At 37.0% G+C, this 15773-nt stretch overlaps 6 protein-coding genes across 6 annotated transcripts; 3 read left to right on the top strand and 3 right to left on the bottom strand. All coding sequences in view use genetic code 12, as the record gives it.

Moving 5' to 3' along the window:
* Positions 1-178: 178 nt before the first annotated feature.
* Positions 179-2701, bottom strand: ZCF8 (Zcf8p; the record flags this gene model as incomplete). Its single annotated transcript, XM_049322776.1, has 1 exon — positions 179-2701. One exon carries the CDS (start codon positions 2699-2701, stop codon positions 179-181), a length of 2523 nt encoding a protein of 840 aa, XP_049181359.1.
* Positions 2702-2830: 129 nt separating this feature from the next.
* On the top strand, positions 2831-3231 carry KGF56_001631 (uncharacterized protein; the record flags this gene model as incomplete). Its single annotated transcript, XM_049322775.1, has 2 exons — positions 2831-2834; positions 2903-3231. The coding sequence occupies 2 exons, from the start codon at positions 2831-2833 to the stop codon at positions 3229-3231; spliced, it is 333 nt and encodes a 110-aa protein (XP_049181358.1).
* A 4116-nt stretch (positions 3232-7347) lies between these two features.
* KGF56_001630 (uncharacterized protein) lies at positions 7348-9048 on the top strand (the record flags this gene model as incomplete). The annotated part of the gene is made up of 1 exon (XM_049322774.1): positions 7348-9048. One exon carries the CDS (start codon positions 7348-7350, stop codon positions 9046-9048), a length of 1701 nt encoding a protein of 566 aa, XP_049181357.1.
* Positions 9049-9120: 72 nt separating this feature from the next.
* On the bottom strand, positions 9121-10992 carry KGF56_001629 (uncharacterized protein; the record flags this gene model as incomplete). Its single annotated transcript, XM_049322772.1, has 1 exon — positions 9121-10992. The coding sequence occupies one exon, from the start codon at positions 10990-10992 to the stop codon at positions 9121-9123; it is 1872 nt and encodes a 623-aa protein (XP_049181356.1).
* A 521-nt stretch (positions 10993-11513) lies between these two features.
* Positions 11514-14462, bottom strand: KGF56_001628 (uncharacterized protein; the record flags this gene model as incomplete). The annotated part of the gene is made up of 1 exon (XM_049322771.1): positions 11514-14462. One exon carries the CDS (start codon positions 14460-14462, stop codon positions 11514-11516), a length of 2949 nt encoding a protein of 982 aa, XP_049181355.1.
* A 267-nt stretch (positions 14463-14729) lies between these two features.
* Positions 14730-15748, top strand: MRPL33 (mitochondrial 54S ribosomal protein uL30m; the record flags this gene model as incomplete). Its single annotated transcript, XM_049322770.1, has 2 exons — positions 14730-14950; positions 15373-15748. The coding sequence occupies 2 exons, from the start codon at positions 14730-14732 to the stop codon at positions 15746-15748; spliced, it is 597 nt and encodes a 198-aa protein (XP_049181354.1).
* Positions 15749-15773: the final 25 nt, after the last annotated feature.

Genomic DNA, 15773 nt, shown 5'->3' with positions numbered 1-15773 from the left:
AAGTATATACATATATATTTTATACAAATTGATAGACTTTTGGAGGAACATTTTATTTTTTTGTATAGGTTCATTTGTTGTTGTATTGTCTATTGCTTCGTCCATGCATATTTTACAAAGTTCATAAATTGTCTTTACCAGTACCATTACACTCTCTTCCTTTTTCTTCTTCTTATTTTCAATCCTTTATATTTGGATCTACATTAAGTTCAACATACTGTTCAACAACCTTTGAATCAAAAACAAATCCAAAAAGGAGACCGCGGTTTGCATCAATAAAATTATCATCAAATTGAATCAGTGGAGTAATATAAATTGGTTCGAACCCTGATTGGACATAACTGAATAAATCCCATATTTTTTCCGCATATCTAAACAAATTATCCCTTGATCCAAGGTACGTGTTTGTTAAGCATTCCCAATGAGCAGAAGGAATGAGTTGTTCAAAATTGTTTAATAGATCGGATAAGTCGGTGAAGGATAATGGGAGCGTGGCTAACGTTGGATTTGGTCTCAATGGAGGAACGTTATTTAAAATATTGTTGAAATCAGATATTAATCCCAAAGTTTTATTGAATATGGGAATTGGCACGAATTTAGTGTTGACTTGAGCGTTAGTTGAAAATTTGGTCGCAGTAATTTGAAATGATTGAACTGTTTCATGATAAATTCGAAGTAAGTTGATTCTGACTTTTTCCGTGCCTGATTTACCAATTGTAGAATACTTCATTAAAATTAAAAAGATTCCTTGGTATACTAGTGATTGCAAAAATATCTTGAAACAATGACATGGTAATTGGTTTAGCAAGTAATCAATTAGTTTCCCACCAGATATATCATCTAATAAATTGAAATGGTTGAAAAGATTCATCATCAGAGTGAGATATGAAGCATACCTTAAGCTGGGGAAGTAATTAGCCTCGATTCGAATGAAGGACAACCATTGCACAAACAATAGCAAAACTCGTTGATTTTGAACTAATATTTCGATATCTGGAATAGTAACTTCTCTAATGATTCCTCGTTGTTGTTGTTGTGATAATGTGAGATAGGTCTGTTCAAGCTCATCCCTTAACAAAGATAAAACATTACTATAGAATTTAAGATAGTTCTTTATTATACCTCTTATAGTTACGGCATATCCTGAACTTCTGTAATACATTCCCCATATCTTTATCAGAAATTGACTTAATGGATTATATATGATTGGTTTTGAGTTTGAACTTGCACCATATAAAATGGAAATGAGTTGTTTGTGTGGTACCACGGTGTTCTTTATTTGATTTGATACAAGCATTGAGCCCTTAAATTGGAAAAACATAAATTCAAATTCAGTTATTCTTATTTGGATCCAGTATTTAGCCAATATAATAAACTCTTTAGATCGGGAGTATTCAGGGTAGTCGATAGTAGTAGTGCCCGTGGTGGTGGTGGTGGTGGTGGTGGTGGCAGCGACGCTCGTCGTTGTTGATGATGATGATGCTTGCACTGGCACTGATGCTGGTGCCGATGCTGGTGCCGATTCTGGTGCCGATGCTGGTGCTGACGCTGGTGTTGATGCTGATGCTGGTGTTGATGCTGGTATTGTTGCTGATCCGTTTTTTTCAGGTGGTGATGGCGGTACCAGAGAAGAAGTCTCTCTTTTAGAATCTTTGGGTTCCTCCATCAATGCAATGAACTCATTATTCAAGACAATATAGTTGAGGAGATTGTTGAACTCGAGATAGTTTTCAACAAGCATATCGGTGAATGAGTAGTAATTTTTTATAATCAAGTACCAATCCAACAAGTATCTGATATCAGTCAAGGTTTCATAGGATAGTATTTTGGCCTTGATGAATTTAGCAATATTTATCCAATCATCTAACAAGTCCTGTTTCTGAAAAATGTGTCTAAAATCAAGCAAAAAGTTATCCACTTCTCCTCTATCAAACAAGTAGCCATTGGCTAGTATAAGAAACATTAGGGATAAGCTCCTTAATTCAATAATACTGAATTGGAATTTTTTACTAATATTTCGAACATCGTTGTCGTCGTCAATCAGTAACAATTTATCATACGCCAGTCTGGCTTCTCGTTTCATCATATCATGGTCTTGTACGTCTAGCAAAATGATATTTAGTGAGTTCAAGTACAAGTTGAAGAAATGGTCAATTATTTCAAACTTGTTTGGAAATAATCTTTTAATTCTTTTGATATCAACCATGCTGAGATCAGTAAACCGCTGTCTATCCAATTCTAATAGTGCACCAAGTAAGTCGCCATTTGAAGACGAGGCAAATTGCTGTCGTAGTGATTCCTTTGACGACACGCCTGAGAAATCTTCAATCTGTGAACTAATGTGGGAAATTGGGTGGTTTGAAATTTTACTCGATGGTTCTGGCTGGAAACTAGGAGAATTTGAATTCATTTCAGTCAAGTGTAGACAGCTTGCTTGATCGACACTACAGCTACTGCTGTTGTCATTTTCATTGTCATTGTTATTATTAAGTTCCGTTTCATCCAACCGTGTTTGCATTATGGACGACGATGACGATGCAATAATTCCAGGCATGCCTATTGTGGCGGTTTCGCTTTCGTTCAAAGAAACAAGCTCATTAATGCTGTTACCGGTGCTTTTCAATTTCTTGTTCAACGACCTCTTTTTCCGTTCTTTAATCTTGTTTATTTCTTCTTGAGACGGAGGCTGCGGAGGCTGCATTAGACATCTACCGACTCTTTTGAACTTCTTACATGAAGCACAAGGTATTTGCAAGTCACACTTGATTTTTAGTAGTTTGCAAGGCCCGCAACTATAGCTTCTTCTTTGTCTCTTGGGTTTGTGTAAGATATGAGTGTCTTCGTGAAAGGTGTTTGTCGCGGAGCCCTTGTTCATATTGGGGGGGTATTCTATGAAATGCAGGTGCAGGTGCTGGTGCTGGTGCTGGTGCTGGGGCAGGTGCAATTGCAGGTGCAGGTGCTGGTGCTGGTGCTGGGGCAGGTGCAATTGCAGGTGCAGGTGCTGGGGCAGGTGCAGTTGCAGTTGCAGTTGCAGCGGAAGCAACTGGGTTTCAGTATTTAGCTGGTCAATACTTGGTAATGCAATCACTGGTCTATTTTGGAGATGAGCTGGTTTTGTTAGAGCCGGTATTTGTTGCTGGTTGGAATTCCCAACAGACAGAGGCCCGGGAACATAATTATAGTCTTGAAAATCTATGCTTATTCTTGGTAATGACATTTAACCATAAATAATAAATTTTCCCAAAACAAGATGTGCTTAGTTTCTTAGCTTAATGACCTTTGTTAGCTTAATGACCTTGTACCAACCTTTCTTTTTTTTAGCGACCTCGTGATGAGGATACAATTAACTTGTCTCTACACGAGTTTGAATTTCCACCACTTGCTTGTACTTAAATCTATACCTATATATATATATAGATCCAATACAATTCATACAACTATTGTATAATTAAAAGATGTTCCTTGTAGTATTTTTTTTTTTTCACTTTAACGGAAAAAAGAAAATCGGTTGATGAGTTTTTTGATCCACGGGTTTATTTGGGTTTGGATTATGATGGAACAAGTGGACAGATACTGCAGTGACACTATCGAGCAGAGCGAGATAGTGTCACAACACTTTTGGCTTTATAGGGAAGGATTTATAGCTTTTTAGGGAAGGCTTTTAGGGAAGGATTTATAGCTTTTAGGGAAGGCTTTTAGGGAAGGATTTATAGCTTTTAGGGAAGGATTTATAGCTTGTAGAAGAAAATTTGTAGAATGTGTCTGCAATAATTTACTTGTGTTGAAGCGAGGTCAAGAATGTAGATATAGACTATCGAGCAGAGCGAGATAGTCTATAGAATGCAGTATAGGTAGAGTAGATATAGTCTATAGAATGCAGTATAGGTAGAGTAGATATAGTCTATAAAAGCCTTGCTCGATAGTCTATGAAAGCCTTGCTCGATAGTCTATAAAAGCTCTGCTCGATAGTCTATAAAAGCCTTGCTCGATAGTTTATGAAAGCCTTGGTCGATAGTCTATGAAAGCCCTGCTTGGTAGTCTATGAAAGCTCTGCTTGGTAGTCTCTAGTAGGCAATAGAATGCAGTGTAGAAGGTGTTTTGAATAGGCAGTAGAATGCAGTAGAGTAGGCAATAGTGCGCAGAAAAGGCAATAGAATGCAGAAAAGGCAATGAAATGCAGAAAAGGTAATGAAATGCAGAGTGTGCAATAAAATGCAGTATAAAAGGTTATTTAAAATATATGGTATCAAAGTAGAAGGTATTCTAGAGTAGAGAATTACAGTAGAATAGGCAACTAGAATAGACCATCTCGCTCTGGTCAATAGTCCATGAATAGATGTAGAATATCTCGCTTTTCTTGATAGTCTATAGAGAATAGATATAGACTATCGCGCTCTGCTTGATAATTTATTGCGTTCTGCTTGATAGCCAATCGCGATTGTATTTATTGCTTTTTTCGGCGGGCATTAAAAAAAAGTAATCCAACATAAAGTGTTGGATAGGGAAAAGATATGATGATATAGCCGATTTGTAACAAACACAAACGTTAGATAAAAAATACCTAAAAGGTTAGAATAGCTATTGATTACAATGGCCAAAAGGTTAGAATCGCTATTGATTACAATGGCCAAAAGGTTAGAATCGCTATTGATTACAATGACCAAAAGGTCACAATAGGTATGGGATTGTAGCTATATGTTATTATAGCTATATGTTATTATAGTTGTGTAAAAGTAGATTTCGCTTTTCTCGATATTCTATGGAAAGTGGATCTTGCTTTTCTCGATAGTCTATGGAAAGTAGATGTAGACTATCGAGCAGAGCGAGATAGTCTATTGCTCTGCTTCATAGTCTATTGCTCTGCTTCATAGTCTATTGCTCTGCTTCATAGTCTATTGCTCTGCTTCATAGTCTATTGCTCTGCTTCATAGTCTATTGCTCTGCTCTCTATCGGATTCCTTCCTTCCCTTGTAACTCTTTTACTCCTTTAAAGTATCGGACTTATTGAAAATGTCGTTTTATGCAACATCGATTTTACTTTGCAAATAATATTATACAATGCAACTACATACTTATATAAGCGACATCTAACCTTTTTTATTAAGGTTTCAATTTTTACAAGTGATGCAGAAAATTAAATGTAAATCGTCCTATTTTTTCGGCTAATACTACCTTTGAGTATTACTAGATGTTGTATGTTTTGTTCAGACTCCTATTCCCTGTCGGTGACAGCTAGTTAATTAAGTGCTCAACTCTCGAGTAAACTGTGGTCGGTATGCTAAAGTCTATGTCCTATATCCGGTATCCTAAAGTCCATGTCCTATACCCGGTATCCTAAAGTCTATGTCACTATGCCGGTGGAGACAGTGTGCTCCACTATCTCGCTCTGCTCAATAGGGTATCACTAAATATAGAATAATAACTACAAGAGATATAAGACTAATTATTATTATATGCTCAGTTCACAATCTTTAAATATAAAATATCCTCTATAGACTATTGAATATCCTCTATAGACTATTGAATATCCTCTATAGACTATTAAATAATAAGTATATTCAAATCTATAATCCCCGGAGATCAATTCATTATATATTGACACTAGTTGTATATTTTATTATTCGTATTATTCTTAATATTTCATATCGAAATAATGTTATACATATAACTATTTATATTAAACAAGATATAGTGAGGATATTAGGGTTCGTGTATAGTTCTATTCTAGTTACACGGCTTGCTCTACAAACCGTACACTACAAACCGTACACTACAAACCGTACACTACAAACCCTACATATTTTTAAACCACTCCAAATTATCCTCTTTTTATTAGTTACATAAAGTTTAAACTAAAAGGTAAAATGGTTCTTGGAAAAGAAATGAAAAAAACATCAGATTATTCGCTTATTGTTTTCGTCGCTAATTATATGTTCAAATAGAAGGACAATAGCGAGCAAGCGAGATAGTGTCGTAACAAGCTACAAAGTGTTGCTTTACTATCAAGCAACACTATCGAGCAGTGTGCTCTACTATCTCGCTCTGCTCGATAGTGTCGGGCCAGCTAGTCAGTATGCTCCACTGTCTCGCTCTGCTCGATAGTCTTGAATATTCACATCATTCTCTAGTCTAAAATTGTCGGACAATAAAGTTTTATGGTAACTACCAAAATAATAACATAAAAAACGCAATATCTACAATAACAACATCTACAATAATATCTACAATTATATCTACAATAATATCTACAAAAACAATAACAATTCTACAATAACAAAACAATTCTACAATAACAATAACAATAACAATATCTATGAATAGATATAGACTATCGAACAAAGCGAGATAGTCTATACATATCTCGCTTTGCTCTATAGTCTATACATATCATCGGATTTAGAAGAAAGGGTTAAAAGGACGGGTTAAAAGGACTACTCTTTTTCTTCTTCTCTTTATCCTTTTTAATTTCGTTTAAGCATTTTTCTTGAAACTGTTAACCCACAAGTGGTTTAAACAGCGGCAGCAGCGGCAGTGCGACATTGTGTTGTTGGCATCTAGCACTATCGAGCAGAGCGAGATAGACTATGTCTACTCTCTCTTCTCTATTACAACACTATCTCGCTCTGCTCGATAGTCTATGTCTACTCTCTCTTCTCTATTTCAACACTATCTCGCTCTGCTCGATAGTGTTGCTTCACTATCGAGCAGTGTCCTCCACTATCTCGCTTTGCTCGATAGTGTCGTTAACATTGAGTCGCATAATATAAATACTGTGTAACAAACATAATCACGTGAATACTATTCATGCCGTCTATTGCCGGCAGGTATAGTATATTTTTATTTATTATTCTCTGCTTCTCCATTCACACGGGGTTGAATAACTTATCTCGCTCTGCTCTATAGGGTATATCTGTTATCTCGTTCTGCTCGATAGTGTATCTCAGTAGCCATCACGATTCATCATATTTCACAATTATCACGAAGAAAAATTAATAGTTTAATTTACCAACTAGAAAACTAAATAAAAGAAACTTGTAGGACAATCAACTAAGAAAATTGTAGAGATTATAAAATTGTGGCTCTCATTTGTATGCCATTGATCTTTGCAATCTATGAGACCAAGACTCATAGAGCGCCCCCACTAATTTAATACATTATATATAGCTCATCTTTCTCTCTTTCCCTTCCCATTTGGTCCTCTTCTTCTTCCCATTTGGTCCTCTTCCTCTTCCCATTTGGTCCTCTTCCTCTTCCCGTATCGTCTGCTCAATAGTGCTGATATCCGCTCGATAGTGCTGCTAGTGCTGTTATTACTTGTTGCCCCTCGACAGTGTCGATAGTGTCGATATGGCTGTACCAAATAAAAGACCAAACTTTTTAATCATTGTTGCTGATGATCTAGGATACACCGATTTATCCCCATTTGGCGGAGAAATCCATACCCCGAATTTGGATAAATTGGCTACTCAAAATGGTGTAAGATTAACTGATTTTCATACAGCGTCAGCGTGCTCTCCAACAAGGTCAATGCTCTTGAGCGGTACCGATAACCATATCGCGGGCTTGGGACAAATGGCCGAGTTTGCAATACGTCATAACAAGCTAAGAGATCAACCCGGTTACGAAGGTTACTTGAATGATAAGGTTGTGGCGCTACCTGAAATTTTGCAAGATGATGGCTACTTTACATTTATTTCAGGGAAATGGCATTTGGGGTTGAAGAGACCTTATTGGCCGATAAGACGGGGGTTTGCGAGATCCTGGTGCTTACTTCCTGGGGCCGGTAATCATTTTAAGTATGTTGTAAAAGATTCTAATGGCAATCAAATACCATTTTTGCCAAATCTATACGTTGAAGATGACAAACAATTGAACGCCGATGAGGATTTACCTGATGATTTTTATTCAACGGTTACTTTTACTGACAAGGCTATCGAGTTTATTGATTCTACTCCGAAAGAGCAACCGTTTTTTGGTTTGCTAACTTATACTGCTCCCCATTGGCCATACCAAGCACCACAGGAAAGAATTGCAAAGTATAAAGGAATATACGACTTGGGTCCCGAGGATTTGCGTAAAAAAAGATTACAAAGAGCTTTGGACTTGGGTATTATTGGTGAGAATGTAAAACCACACCCAATAACCACTCTTCGTAAAGATTGGAAAGATTTGACGCCAGAAGAAAAGGAAATCGAGTTGAAAATTGTTCAAACTTATGCAGCAATGGTGGAAATCTTGGATGAAAATATAGGTCGCATCATTGACCACTTGAAAGCAAAGGATGAATTAGATAATACTTTTATCTTGTTCATGTCGGATAATGGTGCCGAGGGAATGATTATGGAGGCATTACCTTTGTCAAATCAACGAATAACTTCGTTCGTTGATGAGTTTTATGACAATTCACTAGAGAATATTGGCAATTTCAATTCCTTTACATTTTACGGTGACCAATGGGCCCAAGCCGCTACTGCTCCACATTCAATGTACAAATTTTGGGCTACAGAAGGCGCTATTGTATGTCCTTTGATCGTTCATTACCCACCTTTACTAAAGTCACAGAATCAGCAGGGTAAGATATTAAAAGAATTCACCACAGTTATGGATATTTTGCCTACTGTTTTGGATATCGCTGGTGTTGACCATCCTGGCCAAGAGTACCAAGGAAGAAAAGTTGCTATACCAAGAGGCAAATCTTGGAAAAATTATCTAAGTGGGGAATCTCCTCTTGTTCATGATGAAAATACAGTTACTGGCTGGGAGTTATTTGGACAACAAGCTATCAGAAAAGGTCATTTCAAAGCAGTGTATATTCCAAAACCATTTGGACCTGAAAAATGGCAATTGTTCAACATCATTGAAGATCCTGGGGAAACCAACGATTTAGCTGAAACCAAAGCTGATATTTTACAAGAGTTAACAAACCATTGGGCCGTATATGCTGCAGAAACTGGATTAATCGAATTAGGACCCGATATTTTTGATGTTGAAAAATTTCCTTATGATGACCCAAAAAATGAACCCATCTTTAGAACCATAAAGGATTAAAAAATAAAATAAAAATGAAATATATATATATATATATATATATATATATATTAGTAGGACATTATAAACATGTTATACTTTAGCTTTACCATGGTGCTTCTTCTTCTTATGCTTATTATTTTTCTCCAGCGGAATTTCTTCTCCAGGAATCCAAATTTCATCATCTTTTGCCCCCTCAGGCATCTGTATTCCTCCAAACGTTTCTTTTCTCCACTCTTGTAGATGTTTCTTCTTGGTATATTTCCGCTTATCCTTTATTCTCAATTCTTTTGGTCTGTATGGTGCGAATTTCTTGATTCCAATAAAACTATTCAATTGCTTATCATCGGCTAGTAAGATATCTCGTGTTGTTAATCCAAATGTTTCAGGTGACACCTCTCTATATTTGAATTTTACCTCTGTGTCTCTATTTTTTGTTCGTCCACGATTTTTAACTTCATCTTCAACTTCGTCCTTTAGTTGAAGTATGTTCTTGTCGATAATCTCTTGTGCTTTATTCTTGAGGGCTTCTCTTTGTTTCTCGGCAGCTTTCTTTTCTTTCAACTGTTCCTTTTTTGATTTCCTTTTCAGTGGTTCCTCATTAAGTTCGTCTTCTAAGTTTACCTCCAACTCTACCTCCTTTTCCTCTCCGTCTTCTTCATTCTCTTCTTCTTCTACCTCCTTTTCCTCTCCGTCTTCCTTTTCCTCTCCATCTTCCTCTTCCTCTTCCTCTTCCTCCATTATATCATCATCCCATGTAGGTTTTTCCACTTCAGCATCATAATACTGCTCATTAAATATCTGTGCCATTTTATTATCCCAATCAGTATCATCAAAATCATCATTCAACAAAGAGTCACCAAAAACTTTCTCGATAACCTCATCAGGTACATCAGCACCTACTGCTTCCTTAATCTGCACCAATCTATCAATGACCTTATTTAATTTAGCGGTTTTCTTCTTCTTCAATAACCTCTCTTTTTCTTCTTCTTCTTTGCGCTTCACCTCACTTAGTTTATCTCTATTCCGTTTTCGTGCATTGGTTTTTGATCTTCTCAAAGTTGCTTGATTTCTTGCATAAGAAATGATTTCAGTCGAATTGGGATCTTCATATCGAAAATTAAATGCAGTCTCAAATTTCTCAGCTGCATCGTCAAATTCTTCATCATCTTCCTGATCAATCTTGTCCAAATTGATAACTTTATCGCCCTTTTGAGGAATCCATGCTTTTTGATCGAGAAAAGCTGATAAAAATGCTTGTTGGTCTTTTTCGGGATCAGGTAAATTTCGTAAACTCTTACTCTCTTGGTTGTCGACATCCGTGATGCTCTTCTTCTTGACAAATCCATCATCATCGTCATCATCATCTCCTTCACCCTCCTGGTTGTTTTCACCATTAAAGGCGTTTTTAATATCATCCAATAATTTATTTCGCTCTTCCCTCTGCTCAACAGCAAATGATTTTCCTCCATCAACAGTTTCACTCTCATCAAATTCTTTATACGTTCCATCTAACAAATTTTGTCTATGATAATCTTTCAAATACATTGGCTTTTCACTACGTTTTTTAACCAATGCCACATCCAAAGTTTCGGGATCTTTGAAAAATTCAACTTGAGGATCTAAAAGTTTTGCAGGATCAGTTTTAATTGTTTCAAGAACTTTATTAATTTGCAAGTCCACCTCATCTGTAATTAAGTCACCATACTCGTCTTCTTCTTCCTCTTCTTCATCCTCACCCTCTTCTTCCTCTTCCTTATCATTGTCATTAGAGTTTAAGTTATCTGGTTCTTGTTTCGATTTGGATTTAGTTGACTCGATTAATTGTTTCCTTTCATCATTTATAAAGCTTTTTTGGGCCTTGGAAACACCAGTACTATTATTGTTCTTAGTAGTGACTGATCCGATTTCATTTTGGAGTGCCGCTTCTCTTGCTTTCTTGGCCGCTGACTTCTTTCTAGCCATCTTCAACTAATAGAAATACCACGATAGCAGACTACTGAATGCTAATTCAAAGCTGAATTGAGATGATCATCTCATCTCATCTCATCTCATCTCATCTCATTGAAAAAAAAATTAAACAAAAATAGTTGCGCTACCGAGGCCAATTTTCAAGAACAACAACGATGACAATGGTGGGATGGAAGGGGGAATGGTAAGGGAATGGTAAGGGAATGGTAAGGGAATGGTAAGGGAATGGTAAGGGAATGGTAAGGGAATGGTAAGGGAATGGTAAGGGAATGGTAAGGGGATTTGTAGGGGGATTTGTAGGGGGATTTGTAGGGGGATTTGTAGGTGGAATGGTAAGGGAATGGTAAGGGAATTGGGGATTTAGGGGTTTAGGGGTTGGTCTCAGTGTTTGGAGGTAGGTGACTAATCACTATCTCGGTCCTCGATAGTGAGCCCGGTCCTCGATAGTGAGCCCGTTCCCCGATAGTGAGCCCGTTCCCCGATAGTGAGCCCGTTCCCCGATAGTGAGCCCGTTTTCATAGTGAGCCCGTTTTCATAGTGAGAATATCATTTACAAACTCTTTAACCGAGTCATCAATTTTGAACCAGTCAATTTCCTCATATCGTGCAAAAATGGTCTCATTATTCAAATCATTCACTATATGGAAAAGAATAACTTCACCAAGAAATACTCTAATCTCATTCAAGGGACAACTGTTTATGATCCACGAAAATCTAGAATACACCTTCAGTTGCAAAGAAGGTGATTTGAAGGTGAGCTGATAAAATATTTGTAAAACCGTTTTTATTCGAGTTAAATTCCTGGTATTGATGTGCAAATTGTAACACTTTATAAATATCTCCATGTAGTTTATCCCCTCGGGAAACTGGTAGTTACACTGGAACAATTTCAATATCAACTGTAAAGTAACTTGTATACATTTGTTCTCTCTACTTGACATTTGACGACGAGAAACCGGCTTTTGCAAAAACGATATCAAGATTTGAACATCTTTGAGTTTAGGTGCATAAAGCAAAAGTTCTTTAATTGATTGGTTAATCTCTTTGGTATTTCCAATTGATGACCCCGCAGTAAACACTACACCTCGCCAAAGTTCCACTTTCATTTCGAAATCAGCGTCAGCATTCTTTTCCATCAAGGCAAACAAACTTTTCCAAGAAAATTTCGTTTCTCCAGTTAGTGTTTCAAACGCTGCATATCTAAGATTATCCATGATTTCACCACTCAAACGAGCCAATTTGAGCTTCACTTGATCATCCATTATTCTATTATCACGCACTAGTTTGATCATATTCATTCTAATTCTCGACCCAACGTCGCCTTGCTCAGTGATGGTATAATCGTCAAATAAATCGTAAAGCTTTTCAATCTTGAAATGAGCGGGTATATTGGAAGCAAGATTTTCGATTAGATTGGCCCTGATATAGGCATTTACTTGAGGGCTCTTTAATAAATTGATAATTTTCTCATATTCAGTCACATCAAAGTATTTGAAGTTGAATAATGTGTGCGACAAAACCGAGCTGTACGGTAAATGATACAAGATCTCTTCAAATGGTAACTCTGTTTGAGTTGAAATTACTTGTCGAAATTCCTCGACAAATTTATCAGATTTCAATATTTTGAAAAGATTATGCCAATCATTATCATCCAATTTTCTATCCTTTAAATAAATCAAATATCCCTTGATCAAATTACTGTTTGAAGCATTCATTTCAAACTTGTCAAATAACTCCGCAACACAATATTGAAGCTTTTCAATATCATGAAAGATATGCCATCTGTGGGCTTTAATCAATCGCGTCTCAATCAAGCTCAATTCAATTTCTTGAATCGGCACTAAACGTACTCTATCATCTTTTGGCTGTTCAATCAATTTGTTCAAGTACAGACCATCACCATTTTCTTCACAAATAATGTTGACCAATGGCAAAATTAAAAAGCTTAAATCAATTTTATCGTAAAACTGGTCAATAAACATATAACATATTCTTTGGTTTAAATGTAAAGACCCAAGGGTCTCTATAAATTTGACAATAAACTCACCTTTCAATTCACTATTCTCTATAGGTACCAATTCACTACCAAACCTCCCCAAGATTTCCTGAATCACAGCAAGACTGCATTTTTTCAAAATCAATTCGGAGTCAAACACTAAAACTTTTAGTAGATCAACAAATGCCCTTCTTATTCCTTCTATCCCCGTTTTTTTATTTCGAACAATGGCCCAGATTAGAAAACACGAGGAGTCACGAATTTGGCTTCCCAAGCGCAACGTTCCTCTTTTAACATTGAAAAATAGAAATCTAGTTGCGATTTTAAGACAATCTTTTTCATATGTTTGCAAATTTTTCTTCAGCAATGAGATATACCCTAAAGTTAGCAACATTGTATGCGTTTTTGGTATATTTACTTCGTCGTCACTCATCTCTGTATCTACTAGTTTGATGAGAAATTGGATCAATTGTTCTTGGTAATTGATTGCTTGATTTGATAATTGCGTTATTATGCAAGTTATGGCCTTGGCCATGGCGTATCTTAAATTGGTATCAAATGTGATTACATCACCAAGCAAAATATCATTGATCAAGTTGTTTATAATTTGACTAGCCATGTTGTAGTTATTTTGTTGGATGCAAGTGCTGCCCAATTTGCTTAGAATTTTGATCATGTACAACACATTCAAATTTGATACATTAAACTCTAGGATATCAACAATGATACAATTGTAAACATTGTTCAACTGCAACTGCTTCAATTGTGTTCTTTTCAAAATCTTGTTTATCACTAGTAAATGCCCCAATTTTGAGTTGTTTGAGGTTGTAGTGAACCAGTTTGCATCAACGTCATCTATGTACTGGTCCAACTTCAGCACACAGTCCGCCCTAGTCAACAATCTTGAAAGGAGCATCAGCGATACGATTTGGACTTTGGAACAATTTGTGTATTTTTGCAAATTTTCCATTCCAATGGCATAAATCTTTTGGGGCATAACCACGTCAATTGTATTCAATGGGAACGGAACAAGCACCAAGTTGCATAGCCATAAAAGGCAAACAAATTTTGCCGAGTCAATGTTTGTATTTTGGCACTTTGTAATCAAAGTATTGACAAGGTATACATTTGTCGGGAATTTCAAAATAACAGTTTTGAAACCACAGATTCTAGCAAGCGTATATACGCTAGACCCAATAGACTCGGCAACAATGTCATTTTGCAAAAAAAAGCTCAGTAGCCTCTCAATATAACCAAGTAACCGACTTTCTAAAAGCTGAGGTTGAGGCTCGTATTCCTCAATAAAATTATTGAATCTTGTCAAAATGCCATGACACAAAATCCTCTTATCACCTTCTAATAACGCATTATTCAATATCAAACCAACATCTCTCAACAGCTTGTCTATTTCCTCTTGTAACCTGTCATTATTTCTATAGATTTCAACATACTGCAAATCCTCATCCATTGAAAAATCATAACCAGTAGTGTAAAACAAGTCATCTCAAGGTGAAAAAAAAAAATCTCTTGAAGAAAGATCTTTATAAAGAGTTGATTGAACAAGTCAGAGATTAACAGATTTGGCTTTAGGTTTGGTATAGGTTGTAGCTGGCACAGTTTGGTATAGGCTCTTTTGGTTATAGGCTTTTTTGGTTTGTTACAGATGGCTATGATACTGACACCAGCGGCTAGGACGCTATATTATAGGGTGACCCAGATCCGTTCGGGTATAGGGATGCCATTAAGGACCCGTAACACGCTCAAGGCATTAGGGTTGAAACGAAGGAACCAAGTAGCATATGTCAAGTGTTGTACAACTTCTGCAGACTCTTTGGCACAGGTGAAGGAATTGGTTAAAGTTGAAGTGACAGATGTGAAGAAAACAAAGCAAGAGGTTAATAGTGAAAGAAAATGGCTGACTGGATTTGATTTGATTAAGAATGGTACTCAAAAGGTGTATGAGTAGATAGCAACACTATCGAGCTCCACTATCGAGCAGAGCGAGATAGTGGAGCACAATTAGACATTAATACTATATAGTCAATATAGCTTACTCACTAACTAACTGCCCACTATCGAGCAATACTGATTAACTGCCCACTATCGAGCAAAACTGATTAACTGCCCACTATCGAGCAATACTGATTAACTGCCCACTGTTGAGCAACAAGCGACTATCAAGCAATACTTTGTAGCTTATTACAACACTATCGCCTCCACTATCGAGCAGAGCGAGATAGTGGAGCACACGGGCTATACCTGAAACTACCCTTTTCATCTCTCTTTTCTCTATTTGTATGCACCTTCTCCACAACTCGGTTGACAAACTTCAATGTGAGGAACCAGAGGAGCAGGATGTTAGAGGAGCAGAAAACTAGAGGAGTAGAAAATCAAAAGACTAGGATGTTAGAGGAGCAGGGTGTTAGAGGAGCAGGATCTTGTGGTGAGATGGTGCTGGAGCAAGATGTTAGAGGAGTAGGATCTTGTGGTGAGATGGTGCTGGAGCAAGATGTTAGAGGAGTAGGATCTTGTGGTGAGATGGTGCTGGAGCAAGATGTTAGAGGAGTAGGATCTTGTGGTGAGATGGTGCTGGAGCAAGATGTTAGAGGAGTAGGATCTTGTGGTGAGATGGTGCTGGAGCAAGATGTTAGAGGAGTAGGATCTTGTGGTGAGATGGTGCTGGAGCAAGATGTTAGAGGAGTAGGGTGTTGTTGTGAGATGGTGCTGGAGCAAGATCTTATAGGAGCAGGATGATTAATGAGATGGTTGTGGAGCAAAA

The sequence above is a fragment of the Candida oxycetoniae genome (genome assembly GCF_023343755.2).
Source record: "Candida oxycetoniae strain CBS 10844 chromosome Unknown scaffold1, whole genome shotgun sequence".
NCBI lineage: Eukaryota > Fungi > Ascomycota > Pichiomycetes > Serinales > Debaryomycetaceae > Lodderomyces > Lodderomyces oxycetoniae.
The sequence above is the reverse complement of the archived record's forward strand: the minus strand, read 5'-3'. Positions and strand labels throughout refer to the sequence as shown.